Below are 24573 nucleotides of genomic sequence, written 5' to 3' on the forward strand. Positions count from 1 at the left end.
TAGGCCTACTCTCTTAATACCTTTTCAAGTACAGCATATGGCAGTGTTAACTCTAGTTGTCATTTGTACATTACATCCCAGCACTTATTTATAACTGGAAAGTTGTACCTTTTGATTCCCTTCTTTCAATTCCTCCTCAATATTTATTCTTAAATAAAAATTTTTGATTGTTATATATATGTATGTATATATATGACATTGTATAAATACTATTTCACATCTTTAAATTTATAATAAAAATGTTCTTTTTACTATTTTTTCCTTCACTGAGTTGTTCTCAATGTTTTACTTATTTGGAAATATTCTATTAGAAACCAGAGCTCTTTAGCAAAGAACACAACATTCTTCACATGCCACATACAGTGCTCTAGTTTATTCCATGGTTTTAAAAGCTAATTTTTAAAAGTTCTGGAATGAACAAAACAGCAATAGCCCACGATCGAGTTTCTAAAACATTCAAGTTCATGCACTTCAAGCCATCCTGAATGATCTTTTTATCTAGGAATTCTAGTTGCCGATGAAGTCATGTATATTTTAGTCTTAGAAATCAGAAGAAAACTAGTTCCAGATTAAAGTTCCCACGCTAAAATAAAGGGAAAAAGAGTAGGTTTTGTGTGTGTGTGTATTTAAATAAAATATTAACTACCCGGTTGATACTTACAAAAACATTAGAGCCCTTGATGGAGTAGGTACTATATTGCATGGTTTGGGGTGAGGGTCCCTTCTTTCATAAAGTGTATACTCCAAAGCAGTGAGGCATACACAAGACACGGCTGGAAGCGATGCCAGTGGAGGCTGCTAACACGGCTGACTGATTGCAATCTTGGGATAGCAGAGACTGGACCTCTAACAGGAGTCGTCTATTGTTTTTACATTTATTTAGTGGTGTTGGAAGTAGGGTTTAAAGTTGAGACTAGCTAATGTACCTTAACACAGTCTACTTCTGAACTTTAACCAGTATGTGTGTACGCTTGCATAAACAATTCATATCTATCACCAAACACATGACCACAGAAAAATGGCGTCCATTACTCAAAGGAAAGGTTGAATTTAAAGTAAAAGTTGTGGCAACTGAGAGATGGGACGTATGGAAGTACTCAGTAGGGCAGGGCGGGAGCTTAATATTGAGAAGGGGATGAGGGAGAATGAGAGAATGTGTTCATATATATGTAATGAACGTGTATATATTTTGGAAGTGGAAATAACGAGAGCAATGGTGGGGCCAAGGAGAGAGGGTGAAGGGGCAGGAGAATTTAAAGATCTTGGTTATTAGCCAACAAAAACTATTCCTTTACAGGAAAACAAAATTTTGAAACAGCAAAAATCAAAAAAAGAAATGTCTTCTATTCCTACTGTGATGAGGCTGTGCAGTAAAATGCATCTCATTTAATATGAGATTTTAAGAGGGAGTATCCTGTCCTCCTGACTTTCTATCTCAGGAGAGCATACTACTTACAGGTACTGAGGTACATGGCCTTGGTCACACCTGCCCTCACCTCTGGTTTTCACAATCTAGTCTTTTCTGGTTTTCTGAGACAAGAACTTTGATTCACTACCAACCACGAGAAAATTGTCAGAGCATTTACTGGTTATATACCATTCAGATACTTCACGGTCTTGCTAACCTAAAGGCAACATAGGCCATCTAGACAAAAAGGGTATGTTTCAATTGAACACAGACCTAGAAATGAAAATATAGTACAATATCTGAAAGTACCAGCCTGTCAGACAATACTCAGTGTTCAAGGGGAAACTTACCAGGTCTTTCGCTTCGGCTAGAAGATCTTCAACATCAGAGAAGCTGAAGCTGGCTACTGTGATGAACTGGCTGACAACGGACACAAACTTATCTCCGGGCTGTGGGGGCTGAGACTTCTGATATTCCAGCTCCTTTAACACAGGAAATGAATAATGTCAGCGAAGGCTTCAAGTGCAGGCTTACTTTGCCTCATTTTCATAGGCCTAAAATTTAATAAGTCAGAGTGGCAAATGCATAGAAACCTGCTCTGAAACATTTTGTGAAGCTCTAGCTCCACCAGTCCTTCTTCCCATGTTAGAGCCATGTCCATGTGCACACACATATTCGCAAACAGCAATTTAACCAATCATCTGAGTACTTTATCAGTGTGTTTTCTTATACTGGCTTTAACATAAGCATATTAGTATTTGGATAAAATGAATAGAAATTAAACAAATAATGGAGAGCAAATTGGATTTAAAGGGTGTGTGACTGAAAGCAAGAGAATTTCATTGTTGATATTCTGTGCTTAGAATTCTGGTTCCTTGATTTTTCCTTCTTTCCCTCTCAGCCAAGTCTATTTACTTCCTAAACCATGATATCTGGGTCAGTAGAATCGCAACTGTAGCGTTTGGCACCATAATCAACTACCATTTTTCTTCTTGTACATACCATTTAGTTCTTGTTAACAGGCAGGTAGGAGTATTGGTATCTTGTTAACTATCCATATTCTCCATACACGCAGGTTATTCAAATCTAATTTTTTTCCAAATCTAATTTTAATAATTAATTTCAACCCTTGCCAGATGCACTTTATTTAATCCCACAACACTTCCATGAGTGAGGCACGTAAATTGAGGTTTAGAGGGTTTAAAGTATAATTTGCTCAAAGTCAAGTAACTGATACATGACAGAGCCAGAATGTGAACTCAGGTCTGCCTGACTCCAGAGTCCCAGGAACAACTATGCTGTGTCCAACTGTCTCAATCTGGATCTCTCTCTTTTCTTTCGTACCTGCTTTGGCAGAGGTACCGACAAGCAGGAACGTAGAGGCCACAGGCTCTGGGTGCTATAGCAGCTTCACCACTGATTTAGTTTTTACCTGTACCAAGTAGCGTGGGCCTCAGTTTCTTCATTTGTAAAAGGAAGGCAATATCCACATCACTATGGGAATCAAATGAAATGACAGAAGTGGAAACTTATAAATTATGGAGTTTGCTTTGACTGAAAGAAATTGCCACGATTCTAGTACTTTGGCCTGGAAAGTGGGCACGGTGCATGTGTGAGATGCAAAGACATGAAAGCAATTTTAAAGTATGAAATTAATGTATAATTTCATAAGAAGTCCATCTTTGATCTCTTCAAACAATCTAATCAATTTGTGCAAATCACAATCAGAAAACATGAATATTTAGACAAGCCAAGGTCTGCCTCCCGATATTTCCTTCCCGTGCTATATCTTGACATTTAAGCTGCCAGGGGAGGGGGGGGCTTCTGTAGCCCCTTCCCTATGAAGAATGTGTTATAGCATACGTGACCCAGGGGCTGGAGAGATTTCAGCAAAACTACCTTTAATAAACCCAACACACAAAACTTCCTTGGGCTCCCTTTCTCACGCTTTGCTGTGAACTGGCTCAGATGCAAGGATCAGAACGTTCATTATTAGGTGTTAGGGCTGTCATAACTGCCATGTTGTCCTGAAGAAAGCCTTCTATGGGGAGGAAATAAAACAAGCCTCGTCCCAAACTGCCCTTCTTCAGTTTGGCCTCTGAGAGCTGAGGACCGTCCTACGTGCTCACTCAGTCTCTTGGCCCACTGGGGCTGGGAGAAAAAGATTCTCTCAATTAGCTCATCTTCTTTTCTTTTTAAACAGCACCACCACTCCCCTCCCCTCCCCCCCAGGGGAAAAAAGAAAACCTTACATGCTCCTTAATTTATTAAAAACAAACAGAAAAGATTAGACATTATAACTTTAATTTTTACTAGAGGTATGTGTTTAATGAAGTTGACTACTTTGTATGGCATAGTTTTGTGATTTAAAAAAGGAAGGTCCTCATGGCATTACTGATAAATGATCTGAAAAATATTTAAGAAAGGGGCACATTTCCAAGCTGCTTGTGCATCAGTCTCCTTTACCAAGTGCCACACTAGAGCAATGTCCACTCTCCTGAGCTAGGTTTCTCATACCCTGACCCGTCTCCTCACTGGTGGCAGTATTTGGGCAGTACTCATGTGGCACTGTGCCATCCCAGTCATGTTTAATTCTACCAACTCCTTTGCCTCCAGCAGTCTGACCTGCTTTCCTTCAGCGGAGGCCTGGGCCCCAGTTGTCTGTATACCTGGGACAACCTCTCTCCTACGCACCTAAGTTTACTCACCTTCTTTCTCAGCCACAGATCAGAGTTCATCTCCTCCAGAAGAAGAGCTTCCTCCAACACATGCCAGTCATTCCACAAGCCTCAGGCTTACCTAAATCCACCCTTCTTCTGGTAGGCAACTTTATCTGGGTGTGGTTGGGCTAAGTGAATATTTGTTAGACTGACTGCTCTTGGCCATTGCAACACCTATAAGGCAAGGCTTCTGAATCATAGTGACCTCTTGCCTTGAGAACAGACTGTACACCCAAGTGTCTTCTTGATAAATACTCCCCTTTGGGTCGACTCAAAGACAATGGAGAAGTTCCACTGCTCTACTGAGAGAGTAGACATCATTTACTAATAGAACATGAATACCAAGAGGATCTATGAAGATTATCTAACCCAATGCATTTTAATGAGTCCTGCCTCACAAGCAGGAAATTGCTGGAATTTAGGTCCAGTTTCCCAGCTCCTGTGACAGTGACACCTCCATGACATCTTACTGCCAACAGTTGAGTTGCCTGGCTAAATGCAACCTGCCTTTGCTTTGTTGTTTGTTTTTTAAATCAATAAATGTTTATCCAGGAATACTACATGCCTAGGCAGCCAGCAACTCACTGCTGGACATCACCAGCACTAGAGACAGTGATGAGACCGGGAATTAGAACAAGAAACAAATACTCACCATCTCGACTGCTTTCAGGCCACTTCTCAAAGTACTTATTTCTTTGTCCAGTTCAGTCATGCTGTTGTAAACAGCAACATTTTAGTAACCAACATGTGACTTATGGGTATTAAATATATGAGTTTAATATTTTACGCTTGGAAGTCCAACTGGTTTGTTTTAAATGTTTAAAATTCCCTTCAATATTCAGATCTCATAGAAAGACAACAACTTTTTAAACTTATGGAATTTAGTATGGAATTATGTTTTTTATTTTCTACTGACAGCAGGTATATTTTATAGGTTAAAATCAGAATAAAAATATCTTTCCATCTGTACAAATATATTTCATGTTTCAATCTCACAAAAATCTCACTTAAGTAAACTACTATATGTGGAAATAAATATCTTGCCACGTGTAGCTCCCTTTGAATAAGTAAAAGAAACAGGCTTATTCATAATCATATTCACATTGTGTTTTTCATAATTATTGTATTGCTTTTCATGAAAGCTCCGGTAATATGAAAATTACAAGGTAATCACTTAAATTTCAATCAACTATGGATTTTCTTAAAGTTGTACTAACTAGCTTTTATTTTCATTTTTTTTTTTAAACAGAAAATTTCCTGGGCTTCTTTCATGATGCTTTCTATTTGATGACTTTTAAACATTGGAGATTACAATTTCATTTTTGCAGATAATTCACATGTAAACAAATTCACAAATGCTTCATTTACTTTAACATTTTATGTCTCACATGGTACATTTCTACCAAACTCTAAAAACAGAAAGAAAAAAATTAGCCTACTTATCATACTTTTCAAATTCACTCCAAAAGATGCAGTTAATATATTTATATATAACATATAAATATATATAAATATTATATATAGAATGTATATATATATATATATTTTTTTTTAAAGGCCAAAAGGAGGAGAAAATAGCAAGGAAAGGGTGTGAAGTTTGTGGTGAAAGTTTGGCAGCTTTCCATTTTTTATTTTTAGTTTCTTCATTTGCATAGCGACTGCTTTCCATTAAAAGGCTGCCTTGGTTTCTGGGAGTGTGTGCGCATGTGAAAATTACTAGCTACTTCCTCACATGAGGTCTTCTATTTGCTTAATCATCTATCTTCATTTAACTAAGGGTCCTCCTACCTGTATTTTAACAGAACTGCCTTTGAAAAGTTCTAGTGAAACCACCTTCCTTAATTCATAATAGGTGCTCTGAATAAACTCATAGAAAAGTTTTTGTGGAAGTTAGACATTACATGCAGGAGTATGCAGAAGGAGCTAGAACAAATACATATATTCAAAACCATGTAACACATTTGGATAACATTTGGATAAGATTCAAACTTTATTTCATATACTAGTATCCAGGGGAAAGCAAACAGAAGGACCCTTTTCATGCAAAGCTAATTATCTCAATGGCTAAAGCACAGTCCAAATGATTTAAAAAAATGAAAGCAATTCACTGTAGGTACTTACTTTACTTTTGCTGCTTGAGGAATGTCTCGTAGTTCTTCATTTAGGTTGAGAACCTTGGGGTATTTATTTTCCACAATAGTTATAAGATAGTGTAAAAGTGTAATGTTCCTACAGTTAAAGAAGGAAAGAGTATTAACAATCATTAATATCTGCATATGATTTGTATATTCAAGTGGTTGAACCCACTAGAGTGCTACATTCCTGCATTAATTTCAAAATTTGGAGGTTCCTATAAGGCAAGGGTTCTCAAGAGAAGGGGAGAGTCTACATGGGATTTACATAAATATACATCAAAAAGGAAGCATACATCTTCTAAAAGGAGAGGGAAGGAGATAAGATTACTTCTTTGGCCCATAATGAGCATCCTTCAAAATCTGGGTAATGCGATGGGTGATGGAAATGAACCTGGACCATTGCCGATGCGGACATACTGTCACAGTGAATCCATCCAGAGAAAAGGTGTGCCCTGAGAGTGCATGACAAGCAGGGTGGGGTGGGGTGGGGACTGAGGGATGTTTAATCCACTAACGAGGACAGCTATTTTCAATTCTAAAAATAACAGAGCAGCAACTCACTGATGACAATTATTGATAATACTCATTAAAAGTTTCTTTCAACTCTAACTTTTTTCCTCTCTGACTCATTTGTTTTGTTAACCCTTTTCCCTTCTGACTCATTTGTTTTGCTGTTACGGCACAGGGTGCTCGGAAAGTTAGAAAGCCCCCCGTTTCAGGGCTTGGCCTGGAAGTGAGCCAGGTCTGTGCCATCATGAATATGATATCCTTGCTGCCAAGAATCCACTTCCTAATTTTAGCAACACTTCAGCTCCTAACTGCATAACCCCTCTCCCTCTTTGGTGGTGACAGAGCTGAACCCTGACTGACCTGGGTTGAAAAGGCGGGCGTTTGATAATACTGTTAGGCAAAGCTGTGGTAGTTTGGTCCTGTTGTCCCCTGGGTTTACTGAACATTATAATCACCTGGACTCCAGATGCCTGGGCCAAACCGAGATTCATTTAATTGCAAGGAGGGGCCAGGTGTGGATATTTTTTTAAAACTCCCCAGTGATTCAAACAGCTAGGATCAAGAATCACTAGTCTGTTGAAAGTTACCATAAACAGGAAGACACAGTACATTCTTTAAAAACATTTCCATAATTTTTACGCAGTTTGCTAATTCACAATGCTAAGTCATAACACAGTTCCACCCATCTCCAGCTAAAATGAAGCAGGGTTGTCAAACAATTTTCTTTTCCATAACAATGAAAACCATTTCTGGTCACTCTAGCAGCTTCAGTGAGTCAATGCAATCCTATTCCTGAGTCAACTGGCCCACATGTAAAAAAAAATTAAAAATCCCTTAGTTTTCTTATTCTCAATAATTAGAAAACAATTGCTCAGCAAAGTAAAGTAGTGGCTAAAAATTCTGGCCACTTATTTTGCAGATGTTCAGCTGTATCATTGCACTTCGGTCTTGCCGTTCACAAAATCTACTTGCCTGCCACCGTGCCTGCTGCATGAGGGGCAGTGTGAGGGGACGAAGTCCCAACTACCATCAAAGAAAGAGCAATGCTATTTTCCTTCATTATTTCAGAGAAACGCCTTGTTATTTAGAGGAATTAAATTTAGTTAACCATATATCTTTCTTAGTGAAGAAAGACGTAAAACCAGATCAGAGCTTGCACATGTTTGCTATCCAAATAATAGCTCATTTGACTGAATATAAGTTCTTGAAGAATGAAAAAGAACTATGGCACTCATTCGATTATTCTCTTGTCATTACCAGAAACAAGCCTTTAATGCAGAGTGAATACACACTTCATGCTGACTGTTCCATGCTTATGCAGCTTGGTTTGATTCTGTAAAAAAGGTAGCTGTTCTTATATGCAAGATGCTGGCTGTAATTTACTACAACCTCCAAATAAGATCCATTTTTTGGTAGGTGTAAAACACTGGTAAGGCCAAATACCCTGCTTGTTGTGACCTTACTCAAGTTAAATGAGCCACTTGACCCTGCCTCAGTTTCTTTATCTGACAACAGGTGATACTGCACTTGGCCTATGTACTTCACAGGCGTTTTTGACAATCAAATGTGAAAGTGCCCTAAAAAAGGACCAAGTGCTTACATTAAAACTAAGATGGCAGTGACAGAACATAACAGCTGCCGTTTGTTCATCTATCTCTCCGTGATACACAAATAAAGTTTAGCTCTACAATTTAACGCATTGCTTATTTCTTACGGGATGGGTTCCGGGTGGCCAATTAAACTGTGCCTCAGTAACCCCATAGAAAATATAGAGTAAAAAGCCTCACTAGTTAGGAATAATTAGGGTGAATAACCTATATTTAAAAAAAGAATTCGGGTACAGAGAAGTTTATCCTAGAAACAATTGTGCATAGTCCTTTGAAGTCAGTGAGAGCTTTATAGAAACTCAGTTCTCAGAGAAACTAGAGTTAATATGCCTAATGACCCTACCTGCTAATGACACCAGAGCATTTTCACATCTCGGTGTCTCTAACAAGAATCTGTTCACCTAATACGCACTTTCTAGGAAGCATTTTAATGAGTCTTGGGATGAGCAGCTGAATACCAACAGCCAAAACACATTTACGCATCATTTTTTTGACATAGCTGCTAGCTTCAATGTATAAAGGAAAACATAACCTAAAAACCCAACAAGCTCCAGATTCTATCATCAGCTGCCAGGTGTTTTTCCTTTCAGTGGAACGCAGTTGGTTCTCTGTGGTGGGTTGTGGCTGGAAGAGGTCTTGGGCAGGCTACCATAATGCTGGTAGGGTTCTGTTTCTTGATCCAGGGACCAGTGATACTGATGTGTTCAATTTGTGAAAATACATCAAAATACACATTTATAATTTGTGAACTTGTCTTTAGTTCTAAAGACTAAAATAAAAAATTTATCCAAGAAAACCCCCAAAACAAAAGGCTTGGACTAGATGATATTCCTGTGGCCTGAAAATGGATGAAAGATAACTGGCCCAACGGGAACCTGGGGATAATCATGGTGAGAGAGAGGAGTGAGCAAGGTGAGGGCAGAGCAGACACTGCAGTGTCATGGAGGCCAAGGAGGACCAGAGGGAGACAAATTTAAGCCCTGACTTAAGCACCTGGATTCTCCAAGTGTTGGAAGATCCCATACTTACTTGTCAATACTGGATTTTGTGTCAGCAATCTTGTTTAGGCTGGATATCTTGAATCCATAGGCATTGCCTCTTTGGCCTTTATTCATGTAATTTCCAAATGCCAAAACCACTTCCAACAACTGCTTCAGGGCACCACTCCTAAACACTTCTTCTGAGCCAGAACGAATTGCTTCAAACAAAACATACAAAAACACAACTATTACAACCAAGACTTTTCAGTGGTAAGTCCACACACCTGATAGCATCCACTGAAGGTGCAAGATTGGATTGAATGACCAGGAGCACTTTCAAAACACCTGAACTAGAAGCAAGAGGACAGGGAGAGCCAGCTAAAGTTGTTCAGGAGACCTAGTGGCAGCCACACAATCCCATCCTTTCAGCCCGTTTCTTGGCTGATTCATCAACTGAATGTACTTAGGAATACACAGAACAGCAAGTACATTTCCCACATTCCTTTGCAAATACTTTCTTGTCTGGTATGAGTCAGATCAACAGGATTACTGATCAATTCCATTGATAGAAAAACTGGTCAAATGTGTTACAGGTTACAGCTGCAGGCATCATCAGGGATCAGGGTTCAAGCAGGATCCCAATTCCAGACTGTATTCTGGGGCTGTATTGCCTTGACCTCATTTCAAACACTTATAAATGTAACAGCCTCAAATCTTTCCTTAGAAAAATCTAGTAAGTCCCTGTTGCAAGAAAGCTAAGTACAGGTTTAATGCTAGTAGCAGTCCAATAAACTCCTCCTCAACACCCATGTGGTCAAAAGCCCAATCCTGTGGGGGAACCCAGGAGGTGTGCTGTGACAACCAGAACCCAGGCCAGGCCAGCGAGCCAAGTGCCCACTTTAAGTAATTATCCATCAGAATTCCAAAAGACTTCGAGCAAAAAAAAAAAAAAAAAATCACCAAAGGAATTCCGTTTACTATATGCACTCGGATTGCACTTGTACATGGGCACTTAAGACGAACATCATTTCCAATCTGGGTGTCTTGACTTTACCTTCTACTTTAGGTTTAACTTCTGCCACGCGCTCTGCAAACTTCTTTTTGAAGTACAGCGACTGTAATCTTTGCTGATAATGATTAATTCTGTAAGAGCAAACATAAACTAATGAGCATTGACTTAACAGTCACTCAGTGGATATAGAAGTGGAGGTAGCTCAGAGTGCTCCCCCACCCCCAAACACACACACACACACGCACACACACGCATGCACGCACGCGCGCGCGCACACATGCATGCGCGCGCGAAACTTCCTCTCCCGGACAGCAGCACCCGGCACAGGCCATCTTCGCCTGGAGGGTCCATTTTCCTCTGACCTACAGAGAATATTTGGGCAATTGCAGCAGGGTCCTTAGCTACAATCAGATTAGGCAACTGCTAAAAGAAAGTGAGAGCTGGCTGCTGTGGATTAAAGGCCTCTTCCCTTCCTCAGAGTCCCAGCAGCTCTTGGGAACAGGGAAGGGATAAAAAAAAGAATGTAAATGAAAAGACTCCTCATTCTGCTGCAAATAAAGGGCTCTTCCCTGTACTTCACCCTGGGCTTTTTAACTTTTCACAAAGTTTGCCTTTGGCAAAACTGTATAGGAAAACTATCTCCAGCATTCTCTCCTCATGTCATCCCCTCCTCACATCCCCAAACCTTCCTCCTTCTTCCACAGTTAGCTCCCTCGGGGCTGGCAAGCTCTGCCTTCCAAGATAGCAACTAAGCTGCTAGAGATAACAAACTGGCCTCTCTGGTAACCACCATGATTAGCAGTTCTGCATTGCTGAGCGGGTGAGGGTGGGTGTTCTTGCCCTGGCCTTCTGGAATCATTGCCTAACCTGCTCTCTGGTGAAAAATTTAGTCCAGTAAAACCAGGGATCAGCCACTCCTCCAAAACTGTACCATATAATCAGACAGGACTAGGTTTGCAGCCCAGGTTCTCCTGTTATTAGGTGACTTTGAACAGGTACCTTAACTTTTCCATTAGATGGAAGATAATAATTCCCTACCTCACATCATTCCTTTTGGCAGGGCTGACAGGAAGATTAAGTGAGAGGATGCATACACGGATCTGCACAATTACTAAGTGGCAGCTATTACAGGTGGCCATCTGGTTTGTCTACATAAAGGTTGCTGGGCAAACCATCCTTTGTCTTATTGTAGTAGGCAAGATAAGATAGAAGCACAACAAAAATAAGTCTGGGGAAGGCAGAAAAGAGAGGCATGTTTCACCTTGGCTACATCTGTTAGCCTTTGGGACTTGACTCTGCCCTGGGATTGACTGAGAGTTTCAGACCACTGGTCCTTCTCTAATGAAGAATTAAGTTGCTAGGCCTGGGATGGCAAAGAGACTCAGCTCACATGCCAAACTCAATTAAGGAGGAGTGGCTGTCTCAGGGACTTACGGAGAAGGGCTGAGAAAGCTTGCCAAGTTCTGTGGGAAGAATGCCACGATCGATTAGTGATGTCTGCATGTGTCATGATTTGACATCCAGACCGTGGCTGTTCAGTTATGTGGGCTCCAGGCTGCCATCGTAGCCTGTTCTTTTTTTTTTTCCCCTGTTTTATAACAACCTTGGGATCCTGAGGTCCTAGGAGGAGTGAGATATAATCCCAAGAAATCAAAGTGGTGAGAAGAATGATACTGACTGGAACCAGGAAAAGTTATGACTTTTCAAAACATTTGGGCCAAAAGGCCCAGAAATAGAGATAATTGTGAAGAAATCCTTACCCAGTTAAAAAAACAAATTCCACACAACTCAGACTTGAGAAGATTTTGGAGTTCAAAAAGGCTTCAAGTTAAACCAGGTTAACTGACCCAAATATTTTAACATGACTCAGAAGTTTAATTTCCTTAGAAAGGTAAGAGGCATCTTTAGTTTTTAAGCATTTTTAAACTTACCGGCTCATCTCAAAAAGGAATCTATCAGCTTTGGCCATCCGATCCAGCTCATGTTTATGTTCCTCCAACAGGTCAATGTCACCTTTTTCAGGAACAAATTTCAAGAGCTAAAAAGTACACACATATATTAAAGTCAAGGCTTATAATGTATATTTTTGCAATAGTTTTTCACTCTTTCTGTTAATTTGTTCCAAGATGAAATTTTAACTTCTGTTTAAGTTATAAGCTCTACTCGTAGGTGATTGTTAAGGCACAATAGAAATGATTAAATTTGTTCATTTTCACTTGAAAGTAGTTACCTTGGTATAAGATATATTCCTGGCACTTTTCTGTTCTATGCTGCCTCTCAAATCAGAATTGTGGCCGTTCCTTACCAGGACCCACTTTGCATAGATAATTAGAGGGACCTTGGAGGTTCAACCCTCTCATTAAGAGATATTACAACCGAGGCCCAGAGAGATTAACAGCTCGCCCAGGGTTACAAAGCCAGTGTTTGTCATCATCAGAAATAGAACCTATGTCTCTTGTCTCCCAGCACTCTGCTTTTTTTTCTATTACATCATGCTGGAATGAGTTATTCTATGTGTATTTTCCACTCGGTTTGCTTTTTTCTCTGGCTTATCTAATTCCACTTCTTTTTTTTGCTCCATGTAGAGCTGGATGAGAAGAATGCAATGGGATTTGAAGTTTTTAATGTCACATTTTATTTTGGAAGAAGAAATGAGCATGGAATATGGAAAAAGTAGCAACAATATTTAAAGTCGAAAAAGTACGTGTGTGTCTTGATTTCCTGTAAAGGTAAAAATATGTGTATGTATATGCACAGGCCTGTATGCTATTTTCTAGATCAAATGTCCATGGACATTTAAAAAAATTATACTGGCCCTCTGGACCCCAAGATCCTTTCTATAACTTGATGCTGGCATTGTGTGGTCCATTTAGCAGATTTTCAAATGTTTGCTGGATTTAACTAAGGGATCTCAGAAAAGGCAGTCAGTCTGGGTGCCACCAGAGCAAAAAGAACTGGAACTACAGGGAAGGAAGTGAATGGTGTGAGGTTGAAAATATATTCCAGGCAGAGTACATATTAAGTGCTGGGGTCTGAAAAGGGCAGCACAGCATTGATGCAGGTGGAAGAGCAGCAGTCTTGGCAGTGAGAGAGGGAAGCGCTGGTCAAGGTCAAGGCAAAGGCTTATTATAAGTTGTCTTTATTTTGAGGGCACTGGGATATAACTTAAAATCGTAAATAGAGGAATAACTTTGCCTTCTAAAAAGATTACTGTGCCTGCAAAATGAAGAAATGATTAGAAGAGATCGGAAGTATTAGGAGGTTGTGATTAGATGGTGGATGCAGTAATCTAGTCGGGAAATGATAGTGGCCTAGATTGGGTAGTAGAGAGATTCTAGAGCTATTTAGAGGGTTTAAATAGAACTGGTTTGGCTTGTTGATGGATGAATTACGGTTAATGAGGGTCTACCAAAAGGATGAGGCCCTGGCTTTTGGCTTAGGCAACAATGTATGTGGAGTATAACAAGGAACCTGGGAAGAGAAAGTTGGTGGCGGGAAGAAGGTGAGTTTAGTGTTTGAAATACTGGCAAGAGAATCAAGTAGTGATTTCTAGTAGGGATTTAGATAAATGGGTCTGAAATCCTAAAGGCATCTTTTTGGAAGACAAAGCATTGGTGTTGGTTATAACATGCATGGATGTTACTGGGGTAACTTGGAGCCACCAAGAGAAAAAAAAAGCAGGGCTCAAGAGAAGCCAGCATTTAAGGGATGAGGACGAGAAGAAGAGGAACCTTCAAAGGAAGGGTCTATGTAGAATCACAAGGCCAGAGGAAGAAGACATTTCATCAGGGAGCAATTGGCCATTAGTGTCACACACCACCAAAAAAATCAAGGAAGATGAAGACTATAACGTGCCCCCTGACGCTGGCAACAAGAAATTTGTGTGCCCTTAGTGAGAGCAACTTTAGAGAGGTGAAGAAGACAGACTGCAGTGAGTTGAAGAAGAATGAACAGGAGGCAAGTGGGGACTAGCTTCCAAGGACTTTAGCTATGTCAAGAAAAAAAAAAGAGAGAGGATAGCAGTTAGATGGGGGTGTGAGGTTTTAAGAGGTATGTGTGTGAAAAGCTGAGACTTAAGTTATATGTTAAGAGGGAGAGGTGAAAGATCTAGAGGAGAGGAGAGAGATCTGGCTGGGTCTCTGAACATAAGGAAGGGATGGGCCAGGGACAGCTCTTTCCAAAAGTTGTGGAAGACGGGGAGGGATGGAAGTGGATGCCAGGGAGTTCACCGGTCTGGTGTCCCGGTAGCTTCTAGTCATCTACGTTCCTGTGTTCAAATAGTGACACTGGACAGGACAAGAATCTTCTTGTTCCTTCTCAGTACAAGGAGGGAAAGCAGTAGGCAAGGGGAAGGGAAGAGGAAGAGAGAAGAGAAGGCTTGGTTTTTTTCCCCTTAGTTTGGATTTTTACCTATCGGACAAAGAAATTCAGTTCTAGCCTCAGGTATCGCTCCCAACTGGTTGTGCCGAGCCCACAGGCCCCTGTTCAGGATAACACAATCACTAAGCTCTCTTTCATTACGTACAAGAGCACAGCAAGAGGCACATGCTAACGGCTTAGTCCTTCTCAAAGCGGAGTCGAGTAACAGATGGTGTACGAAGAGGAAAGAATAGACACCTGGGAATAGGAGAAAGATATACATCGCAAGAAAGAATGTATTGATCTCAACCGAGTTCTGAGCCCAGCAGCTAAAAGCAGCAGGAAAGCGGGAATGAATGTGGCTCAAATGCAAACCCTAGACAGGAGTAAGGAGAGGCTGGCTTCTTCAGTGCTTGTCTGGGAAGAGTGCTCTATGAAAGAAAAGGCAAGAGGAGAGGTAGAATTCAGAGGAAAAGAAGAGCATGAGAGATGAGCAGAGCATGAGACAGACAGAATTATCAGGAGAGACCAGGTCAAGAGTATCCTTGTTGGCCAGATTCTGCTTCAGTAGACTGATTTTCTTACTTTATTTATTTGAAGTACATTCTATTTGCACAGCAAGCTCTTTTGGCAGGATTTTGAAATCCTTTCCCTCAAGGAGAAATTTTACTGGATGCAATTTCACAGTAAACAGATCTTGTGGAATTTTAAACATATGACCTTGTCAATAGGGGCTGAAGGCCTAAGGACTAAAGCAGCTTTCTGCACACTTCTTCACTCTGGATGAGCAACTTCTGATGTAGACAGCTGCAGTAAAGGGTCACCTGGGGGCCAGGGAGGGACAGAGAGTAGCTGGGCTGCACAGTCTTGGGGCAGAGACTGCTTTGACCGGTATATAGCAAGTGGGAAGACTGTGTGGAGAAGCTGTAAAATGCTCTAAGAAAGGAACTTTAGGTTTAGGAATTACTTTCAAACTATTCACATACAGAGCATCCTAAGAAACTTAGAAATACAGTCCAACTATTTTATAACTAAATCAAACCTTCAAAGTATAGCATGAAAAGATTTTCCACGGCTAGGTGTGAGGATTTTCACCTAGAACAATTGCAGCTGCAGTGGCTTCACGGAGGGCAAGACCATTTGGGTGTGGTGACATTGCACACATTACTCCTCCCTGCTTTGTGTTTGAGGCCTTTAGGAAACCAGTGAGAACCATGGAAAATGTACATGCATACAAACAGGCATGCCACCTGGAGCAGCCTCGCTACCCAGGATTTAGCAATGCAAAATATTCTCTTCCTCTGCTCTTGGGAGCTGAGCATGCCTACAGATGTGACCGCAAGTTCAGCTTGGAATCATAATTACTTGTGTCCATGGTCAACCATAAATGGACCTGGCCCTCACAAACGTGGACCACTTGACCAAAATCACTCAAAATATGATTCTGTCCCAAAGATAATGAGAAAAGCAGACAGAACAATCTTAGAACATTCTAAGACTATTTTCACAAAGCAAAGGATGATTTAGGCCCAGATCAAGAGACAGATGATAATCCCTAGAATATCTGCTAGTTAACAACACTGCCATTTGGGGGATGACTGAACAAAGTTGCTGAACAACACACAACATAGTTGGAGTGGCTACACAGAGCATGTTATAGATATACTGCATGAAGAGAGAGAGGCTAGGATACCACATTCGACTTGTTGCCTGCCATAGATGACACAAATTATCTCCAAATTATCACAGACAAGAATGTGCTGACTGTATGTAAATCCATCTCATATTTGCTAGCCCCAGAATTTTGAATGGACTGCCATTTATGACACAAGATGAGGAAATTATCTACCGGCAACGACAGGATTTTCTCAATATCTCACTCCCTGCTGAAAATCAGTTGTCACGTGTGCTCTAAGATATGTCTGGCAGCTCACCTGTTCCAACATGTCCTTGGGCAGATCTTCCTGCTCGTCCATTGTTAGAATTGCCCGTTTGATTTCATCATTGGATAATTTCAACCTGGAGTAAAAATATTTTATTTTGTTGTTAACAACATTGGCTTGGGTATTAAAATTTGATGTATAATCATTCATTCTGCTATTCTAGCTGCTTCAGTTACTGTTTTGCTCAAAATCTCTCAGTGAAAGCTTATTTCCTGACAATATGACACCTAAGAGTAGGATTTTGAAACTGCTTTAACATTCTTCCAGGGCTTGGTAATGCTCTGCTGACACAGAGAACAAAGCTGTTATGTTCTTTCGTTTAGTTTCCTTAAGCAAGAGATTGGAAGATGAGAAATGGGGACAACACCCATACTAATATATCCATGAATTGCAGGTGACAGAGGAGAACTAAATTCTTAATTTTTTTATATATCAGAAGTGTTTAACGTTTGCTGACATATTAAAAACGGATTTTAAGAAGGTTAGAATCTATGTTAAAAAATCGAGCACTAGTTAATAGACAAACTAAAATGTATAAGCGCTTCATAGTTAAAGAGTTCTCACATATGTTATTTTATCTGAACTTCAAAATAACTGTGATGGTCATTTTTTTTTTTTTAATAGAGGAAGAAACTGAGGCTCGGAATGGCTAAGTGATTTGCTCAAGGTCAAACATGTAGAAAGTGGCAGTATCTAACACAAACCCAAGATTCTTGAGTGCTAATCCCAAATTATCTAAATATTGCTTATATAATTAATATCTCATAGGGAAGGATTTAAGAAAAACACAAATCTGTTTCCTGTCTACCATAAATTTATATGATTTACTAATTTAACTAAGGATTTTTGTCTTGATCATGTCAGGAATGAAATTAAAACATACCTGTAAAAATGTATTTTTAGTAGATACAACAAATAGTCTTAATCAGGGCAAAAAAGATTTAATTAGATTATTAACTGTAACAATAGAGTCATTCTTTTGTTCTATCTGTAAGCATTAGACCCAGACTTTAAAAATCTTACTTCCTTACAAGCTACACTTACATGGCATATTAACATTATTTGATCTGTTCTTCTAGTCTGTGATCTTCAAGAAGAATCACATTTAGGACTGGAGATAGACATAAACACACAAATATAGAGCAAGACATACAGCTCTCACACGTAATGTTTGAGAGAAGGAGCTTTGGCATCAGACAGGCTGGGCCCTAGTCCTGGCTCTGACACTTCTGGTCAGTGTGACCTCGGAAAAAGTTTCTCTTAAGCCTCAGTTTCCTCATCTATGAAATAGGGATAATAATAAATTAAAAAAAAAAAAGAATTGTGTATGTGTGTGTGTGTGTGTAAAGTGAAATAATGCATATAAAGTGTTTGGCATAGTGCCTGGTCATAGAAAGGGCTCAATAAACTGTATGATTACTCTACAAGGCAGACTTTTCTACACCAGAAAAAAAGCAGTAGTATTCATGTAACCTTAATATTCACATGCGGTTATTTGATCATTAAAGAGCACTTACTAGGGTTATTATGAACACTTCTCAAAGCACTCTCACACCTATTATTTCACCAGTTCCCTCTCTGCATACAACACCTATTAGGCCTGGGAATATTAAAAAAGACTTAGAAGATGTGGTGTTTATTTTAAAGATGTTTACAATGTTTAGGACAATCAAATGATAAGCTGAAACACTCAAGACACACTGGCATGTACAGCACACTGGGTTGCCTGTGCTCTCACAGATACGCAAGGGCTGGATGAGGGCAGGGGCGGGCACGAAGGTCACAGAAGGAGCAAAGAATGCCGGAAGTGGAGCTGGACAAGACACAGCCTACTCTGGACACCTCTGGCTTGTCCTTTTCTCTGGATTTTGACATGACCTTGTTAAAACCATCCATCCTGCCATTTACATTGCATATTGTTTTGTGTGCTAATAAGTAGGACAGGAAAGGAACAAATTTGGGAATCCTATTGTATTAATATCATTAATATCATTCTCTTTTGTTTGATGTTTTCATAGCCACATAGAGCATCTAGGCAATAGGCCCAACTGTCCACGTTCTAAAATAAGGCCCATTTTATCGCTCTGTCTGAGATGCAGTGCCATCATCACTCCTGTACTGTGGACAGTAACCTTGGACGTGGGCAGACTTCTCCAGATTGTTGTAGTCATTTTGGCAACAATCACTGTCTCAGGAATATGTTCACCAAACATCAGATGGAAAAGCTCAAACATAAATGGAACGATTTAGCCAAGCTGGCATGAGTAAAACGTATGACGGGGAAACTGTATTCTAGCATCAAGGTCTCCACTGTCCAGGCCCTGGGCCCTAGATTCTAGGACACTGAAGGCTCTCGAGTCAATTAAAGGCAAACACCACAGCACAGCCATGGAAGGCAAACGAAGAGGAACATTAGGGAAGGTTGAAACTGTCACTAATGAAAACCAACTGACTGTGGAAAAATCTATAGTCATCATGAGAAAAGCTCCACTTATAAGAAAAAAATAAATTAGGTCTGTGTCCTTTTCACACTGAGTTGAAGAAACTACTTTATACTGTAGTTCTGCTGAGTCCTTCTGTTTTGCATTTAAAAGAAAAGGAGTTGAAAATCAGAGCGAGAACAATACTTTGAGTATCAGATTTGCATTTCATTAGCTCCCCATATGGAGTGCAGAACTTCTTGCTTTGAAACTGTATATATTCATGCTCCTCAAAGCCTCCCAGAGGCTGTCTGGACTAAACACTAGCTCTAATTCATAACAATTTTGGTTTCTCTTAATGTGACTCACAAAGAGACTTGAGACTTTAATGGACAGTACTTAAGAAAATCTACCTGTCAACATACTGCCTTGCACGTGGCCTGTTAGAGCAGACAATGAAACTACCTTTGGGGAAAGAGGAGACTGGTACGCTGCCCAGCGGGATGGATGGTTCCATAGGTTGCTGAGTTCTTAGTATCATCTGTCATCCACAGAATGAGCTGCTAATCTCTGTAACTTAATGACCCTACCAGTTCTAACCTTTTAATTGCTTTTAAAGCTTGGCAGTGTCTGGTGTACTGGAGGGTGGCACCTTTTGAGACGTCCACTTCAACTTTCTTTACAAGGCAGGAAACAAACTGGCCATTTAAAAACAGTATTTAACTCTACCTTGCTCTATAAAAGTATTTCAAAAATTTGCCAAGAGAATTGGAGTAATTACAATAAGTTAGGGATGGATGGCTAGATCGGTCTTAGCTCTGCTTCAGTGGATTTAAGCCAAATCCTACTTTAAAGTAGCTTTTTGTGGTTTACTGTACCCTGGCTGCCATGTTAAGTGAGCATCTGGAAAAAAAAGAATAGCAGAACACTTCATAAAAGTATACTTTAGGTGGGTTCATTTTGTAATATTAACCCACTTCCAAGTTTCTTTTTGTCCTTTTTTTTTTTCTTTTTAAAGGAGAGGTTTGTGTTTTAGGGAATGAAGCAGAGTGAATTTTAAATGGCCACATGTCATCTTTAGACATGCAGTAGAGATGTTGTTCAATCTGCCTAGGGCCTCTGCCACTCTGCTCAAGTCATGAAAGGCAGGGTCCCTGGAAGCCTGTAGCTTCTGGTTCACCTTCAGCCACTCTCTTTCTGGAAGCTGCAAGAGAACCTGGCCACTCATGCTATGAGCACACAAAAAGGGCCTGCACCTCCTCCCCTGCTTGTCCCCTGAGACGAGAAGGGCTTTCTTTCTAGTTGTCTGCTAAGCTCCAGGTGAGGCCATGGCAGGTGCCTCTGACCAAAGAGTCCACAAACTTTTGCAGTATATGGGTAAGAAAGAGCTTTTAAGTAACCAAACATGGCAGACTTATGTGCTTATCAAATGCCTCCCATGTAACATGCCACAAGTTTCCCTGTCGTGGAATTTGCTGGGAATTAAGTTCCTGGTCAGCAAGATAAGAAACAGAGAGGGTTGCCACCCTTTAGGAATGAAAAAAAGCAGAAAAGAAGAAGATAGTAAGTGTGGAAAGGTAAGAAATCTTGACATCAACTTGGAAATGTTTCTATTTTGATCTCCACACTCAAAATCAGTCCTATTGAGGGTTTCTTTGTCTCTCTCAACTCTGTCCTTCATCAGGTCTCACCTGGACAACAGAAAAAGCCTCCTACCTCATGGTTGCCTTTGCTTCCAGTTCTTGACTCCTTCAAACCTGTGATAAACCCTTGAGAGAATAAACTTGGAACCTTAGAAACACACAGTGCTCTCCTGAACAAACTGCACCAATTTCTGATCTCATGGGCACATAAGCAGGCATTCTGCCAGGTGTAATCCTCACAAACCTACTGCAAGGCTACCGCTTTCGTTATCTCCATTTTATAGATGAGAAGAGTATGGCTCGATTCTGGGCTGACTCATGCCCTTCCAAAGGTACCAGGCATGGATCACAGGCTCTCTTTCCTGGTCTCATTCAATCCAAGTGATAACTGATAGCTGCAATTATAAGGCTCTCTTTATTAGTTATGCTTATACCACTCCGGTGACTTTCCTCCTGCCACACATTTCCTTGAAACTGCCTCTGTCTCCCTTGCCTGCGGAACTGTTATCGCCCTTTGAGGTCCACTTTCCTGGTCAACTCTGAGGTGTCACTCTCACTTGGCTGAGCTCCCATCTCCTTCCAGTGAGACCAGTCTAAGCCCTGAATTATTGTTCACAAGTCATCTCACCTGTGCCATCTTTCTTCTCCAATCAGCCATGAGCTTCCAAAGGCAGCAGTGCTATCTTAAGTCTGGGTATATCCTGTGGCACCCAGCATACTGCCAGGCAAATAAATGCTCCAAAGTGGAACTCTTTAAGAAAAAAGTATCAAACACGCTCTCAAAGATCTCTTCCCTCCTTTAAGGCCCTAGCTCCTTTAGTGGGTAATAATGTATTACCAAGAAAAATGGGAAAATGAAAGCAAGATAAACTTCTGACTGGTTAAAAAACTACATAAAAAACAAATTTAAATTAAACCTCCTTAATTTCTTTTACTTTTACCGCAGTACATGTAACAAGCCCTGTGCTTTCTTTAATGAGAGAGAACTATTGATCACTGAGCAGAAAAGCATGTGCTAACGAATCCTCTGTGGGAGAGAACCTTTTAGAACATGATCAGTTAGTGCCCAATGACCAGAGGTCAACTGAGACTCGGAATTACTTTGCTATGCACATACCCTTTTAAACTATGCACTTTGTAACAACACTTATTCATTAAAGTGGATTTTAATAGATAATCTAACAGACAGTAGGCAAATCCTTAAAACTGTCTTCTAGAGAGTTTAGACACATTCAAGTTCTAAGCCACTTTAGGCTCTGACACTTCTGAGGTAACAAGGGACTCACATACCATGAATATGAACTGATTCCTTCAATTAAGGGATAGGGAATTTGCCAGAAAGAGATGTCCCCTTATCTACAGATGTAACTGATGTACTTCCTTATTTGGCACCTAGTACTGAGAATAATCTGTCCATGAGGAATTGGGTCATGGTTTTTACTCCTATGAGCATTTAAATTCTATAGAAATTCAGAGTGAGAGCACCTTTTGTCAAGTTTAAAGTGTTCTTCTAGAGTGCAAAAGCACAAAATATAGGGAGAAATTCTGGGATTGAAAAAAAAACTTTCTCCAAATTTTCATTTAATTTCACTATTAAAAATGTTATTTGTGAAAAGAAATGGTAACAAAACAGATTGTATACACTATAGAAGAAAAATAAGTATACCTTTAAACTACTTTCAACGGCGTCTTCCTGAGCATGTGTTCAGGGAGCAACGGGGGAGATAAATACAGGAACCAGCCATTTACATAGCTTCCATTCTTCCAGAGGCAGAAATGAAATGCTAACAGGATGGTTCATGTTACTTTACTAGTATTAAAATGCAGGGATCTCACTAAACCTCAATTTTTTTCACCAAAAGAAACACTTACTCCCTAAAGTAATGTATCTGGCTAACAATCAAGCTCCCAGGCTGAAAACCAAGCAGCAGTTCTTTGTGTTAAAAGAAACTCACTCTAAGACTATCTAAAAACTAAGAACTACTACTTTCCCTCTCTACTCTCCTTGAAAGAGAAGTCACCTTACACCAGCCTCAATGCACATACCACATTCTTCCAGAACGTAACCAATGTGACTTAATGCTTAGAGCCTCAAAGTTCAGGATTCTTTACATCTTCATTCACCTCACAAGCATCAAACATCTTTGCCCAATGTTAAAGTCCCTTTTGAAGACACGAAGAAACTAGATCCAAAAAAGCTACTTAAAATGCCTGAGATGACCTGACAGACTGCCTGAAGCTACCATCAGATTCCAGGTTCCCACAATTTCCTTTCTTCCTTTCAAGTTCCAAGGTTCACTAATTATGAGAAAGATTTCTGAACAGTGCTGAAATGGATTAATTAGCATTTCACTGAGGTTTGAGATTTACATATCCTTTTAGTCATAAAAAGGTTCAGAAAACACATGAAATCATATAAGCTGGAAGTATAAAAAGGTGACCTTAGAAGGCAAAATTAAAAAAGAGAGGATTCATTGTTGGTTCTGACAGTGCTACTCAACAGCAAAAATATTTCTGAAGCCAAAACCTGTAAGTAAGAGTAAAGTCCATTTTACAGGCACTTGGGTTGGGGGTGGGGGGTGGGGAAGATGGAGAAACACACACAAACATTGATTTGGGGGTATTCTGCTTTCTAAATTTAGGAGTCTGTAGAAATTAAGCTCTAAGAGAGTCCAAAAAATTGTACCTCAGTAGAGTCCAGTTAAAAGAACAAAAACAAACATGTGGTTTGAAACCATATGCTAGAGAAGTTGGTCCTACCAGAAATGTTTATTTAGCGTCAACAATACCTTGAGAGAAGGATGTTGCAATTCTGAGCTCTCCGACCGTCAATCACCGAAAGCTCTTTGACTTTAAGTTTGGAACTCAGTGTGTCATCAATGGCATCTGCTTCTTTCTATAGAGAGTATGAAAGAAATCCATCACAGTCAAGCGGGAAACATTCCAACTTTGGACACATACTTTTCCTTTTCTTTTCTGTTTACACACACACACACACACACACACACACACACACACACTGCTGTGATGGTTGTTGGGGGGAGTGTCGGGAAGAGGTGGAATTGAAACAAAGACTAAAATCTAGTTGACAAAGGGAAATAATAAGAAAAGCTGACCACCCACATTTGAAAACGCATTATTTGGAAGAACAAAGTGCTTCTAAGTTGAAGATGCTAAGCGTGCATAAATTATTAGTGAGTGGTGCCCTCCTTTTGTCCCCCAAATCCCTATGGACAGCAGACAGAAGAACTGTCACTATGAATCAAGCTCAGCTGAGGCCTGTCATTGCTGGTCCAGTCATTTGCAGGGCACATTTAACCCAGAACCATTTGCATCCTGAGCACTCAAAAAGCAGAACAATAAAGACTCCCAAATGTCTTCATGTGCAACAGGAAGCTCCCAAGTCCAGACGGTACCTTTTATTACCCGGGAGCCTGATGGACAACTTGGAGGAAATAGTTCAAGGTATTAGTTCAATTACTTAAGTTAACAATGAAACACGACTAGCATACTTTGCTGCTGTACAGAAAGCTGTAAGCAATGATAGCCAGTCATAATTTATGGTGGGAAAGGCATAAAACAATTACAGATATAAGACTGTATGAGTAAAATGGGCATCAGGTGAAAACAGACTAACTTGATAAATAGCAAGTTTGATTTCAGTAGAAGTCAGAATCAATTTAAAAAATGGATCACAGCTTTAAAACATAAGGACACCAAAGAGCTCTGGAACTGTGTAAGAGTTTAGGAAACAAAAATAATATGGAGTTTATCATAAGAAGTACCACGTGATCAAACTTCAACCGTCTGGAGCTGAGATTTCAGGCATATCTCTA

At 40.0% G+C, this 24573-nt stretch overlaps 1 protein-coding gene across 1 annotated transcript in view; it reads right to left on the reverse strand.

Moving 5' to 3' along the window:
• Positions 1–24573, reverse strand: part of DAAM1 (dishevelled associated activator of morphogenesis 1) — a 156106-nt gene that overhangs the window by 8566 nt on the left and 122967 nt on the right. The window contains exons 15-22 of the mRNA XM_023526780.1: positions 23527–23633; positions 16666–16750; positions 12304–12410; positions 10415–10503; positions 9410–9578; positions 6250–6357; positions 4781–4841; positions 1759–1890 (exon numbers count right to left, since the gene is read on the reverse strand). Of these exons, the coding sequence (XP_023382548.1) occupies positions 1759–1890; positions 4781–4841; positions 6250–6357; positions 9410–9578; positions 10415–10503; positions 12304–12410; positions 16666–16750; positions 23527–23633 (858 nt within the window). The remainder of the gene's footprint in view (positions 1–1758; positions 1891–4780; positions 4842–6249; positions 6358–9409; positions 9579–10414; positions 10504–12303; positions 12411–16665; positions 16751–23526; positions 23634–24573) is intronic.

The sequence above is a fragment of the Pteropus vampyrus genome, unplaced genomic scaffold, assembly GCF_000151845.1.
Source record: "Pteropus vampyrus isolate Shadow unplaced genomic scaffold, Pvam_2.0 Scaffold15, whole genome shotgun sequence".
Classification (NCBI taxonomy): domain Eukaryota; kingdom Metazoa; phylum Chordata; class Mammalia; order Chiroptera; family Pteropodidae; genus Pteropus; species Pteropus vampyrus.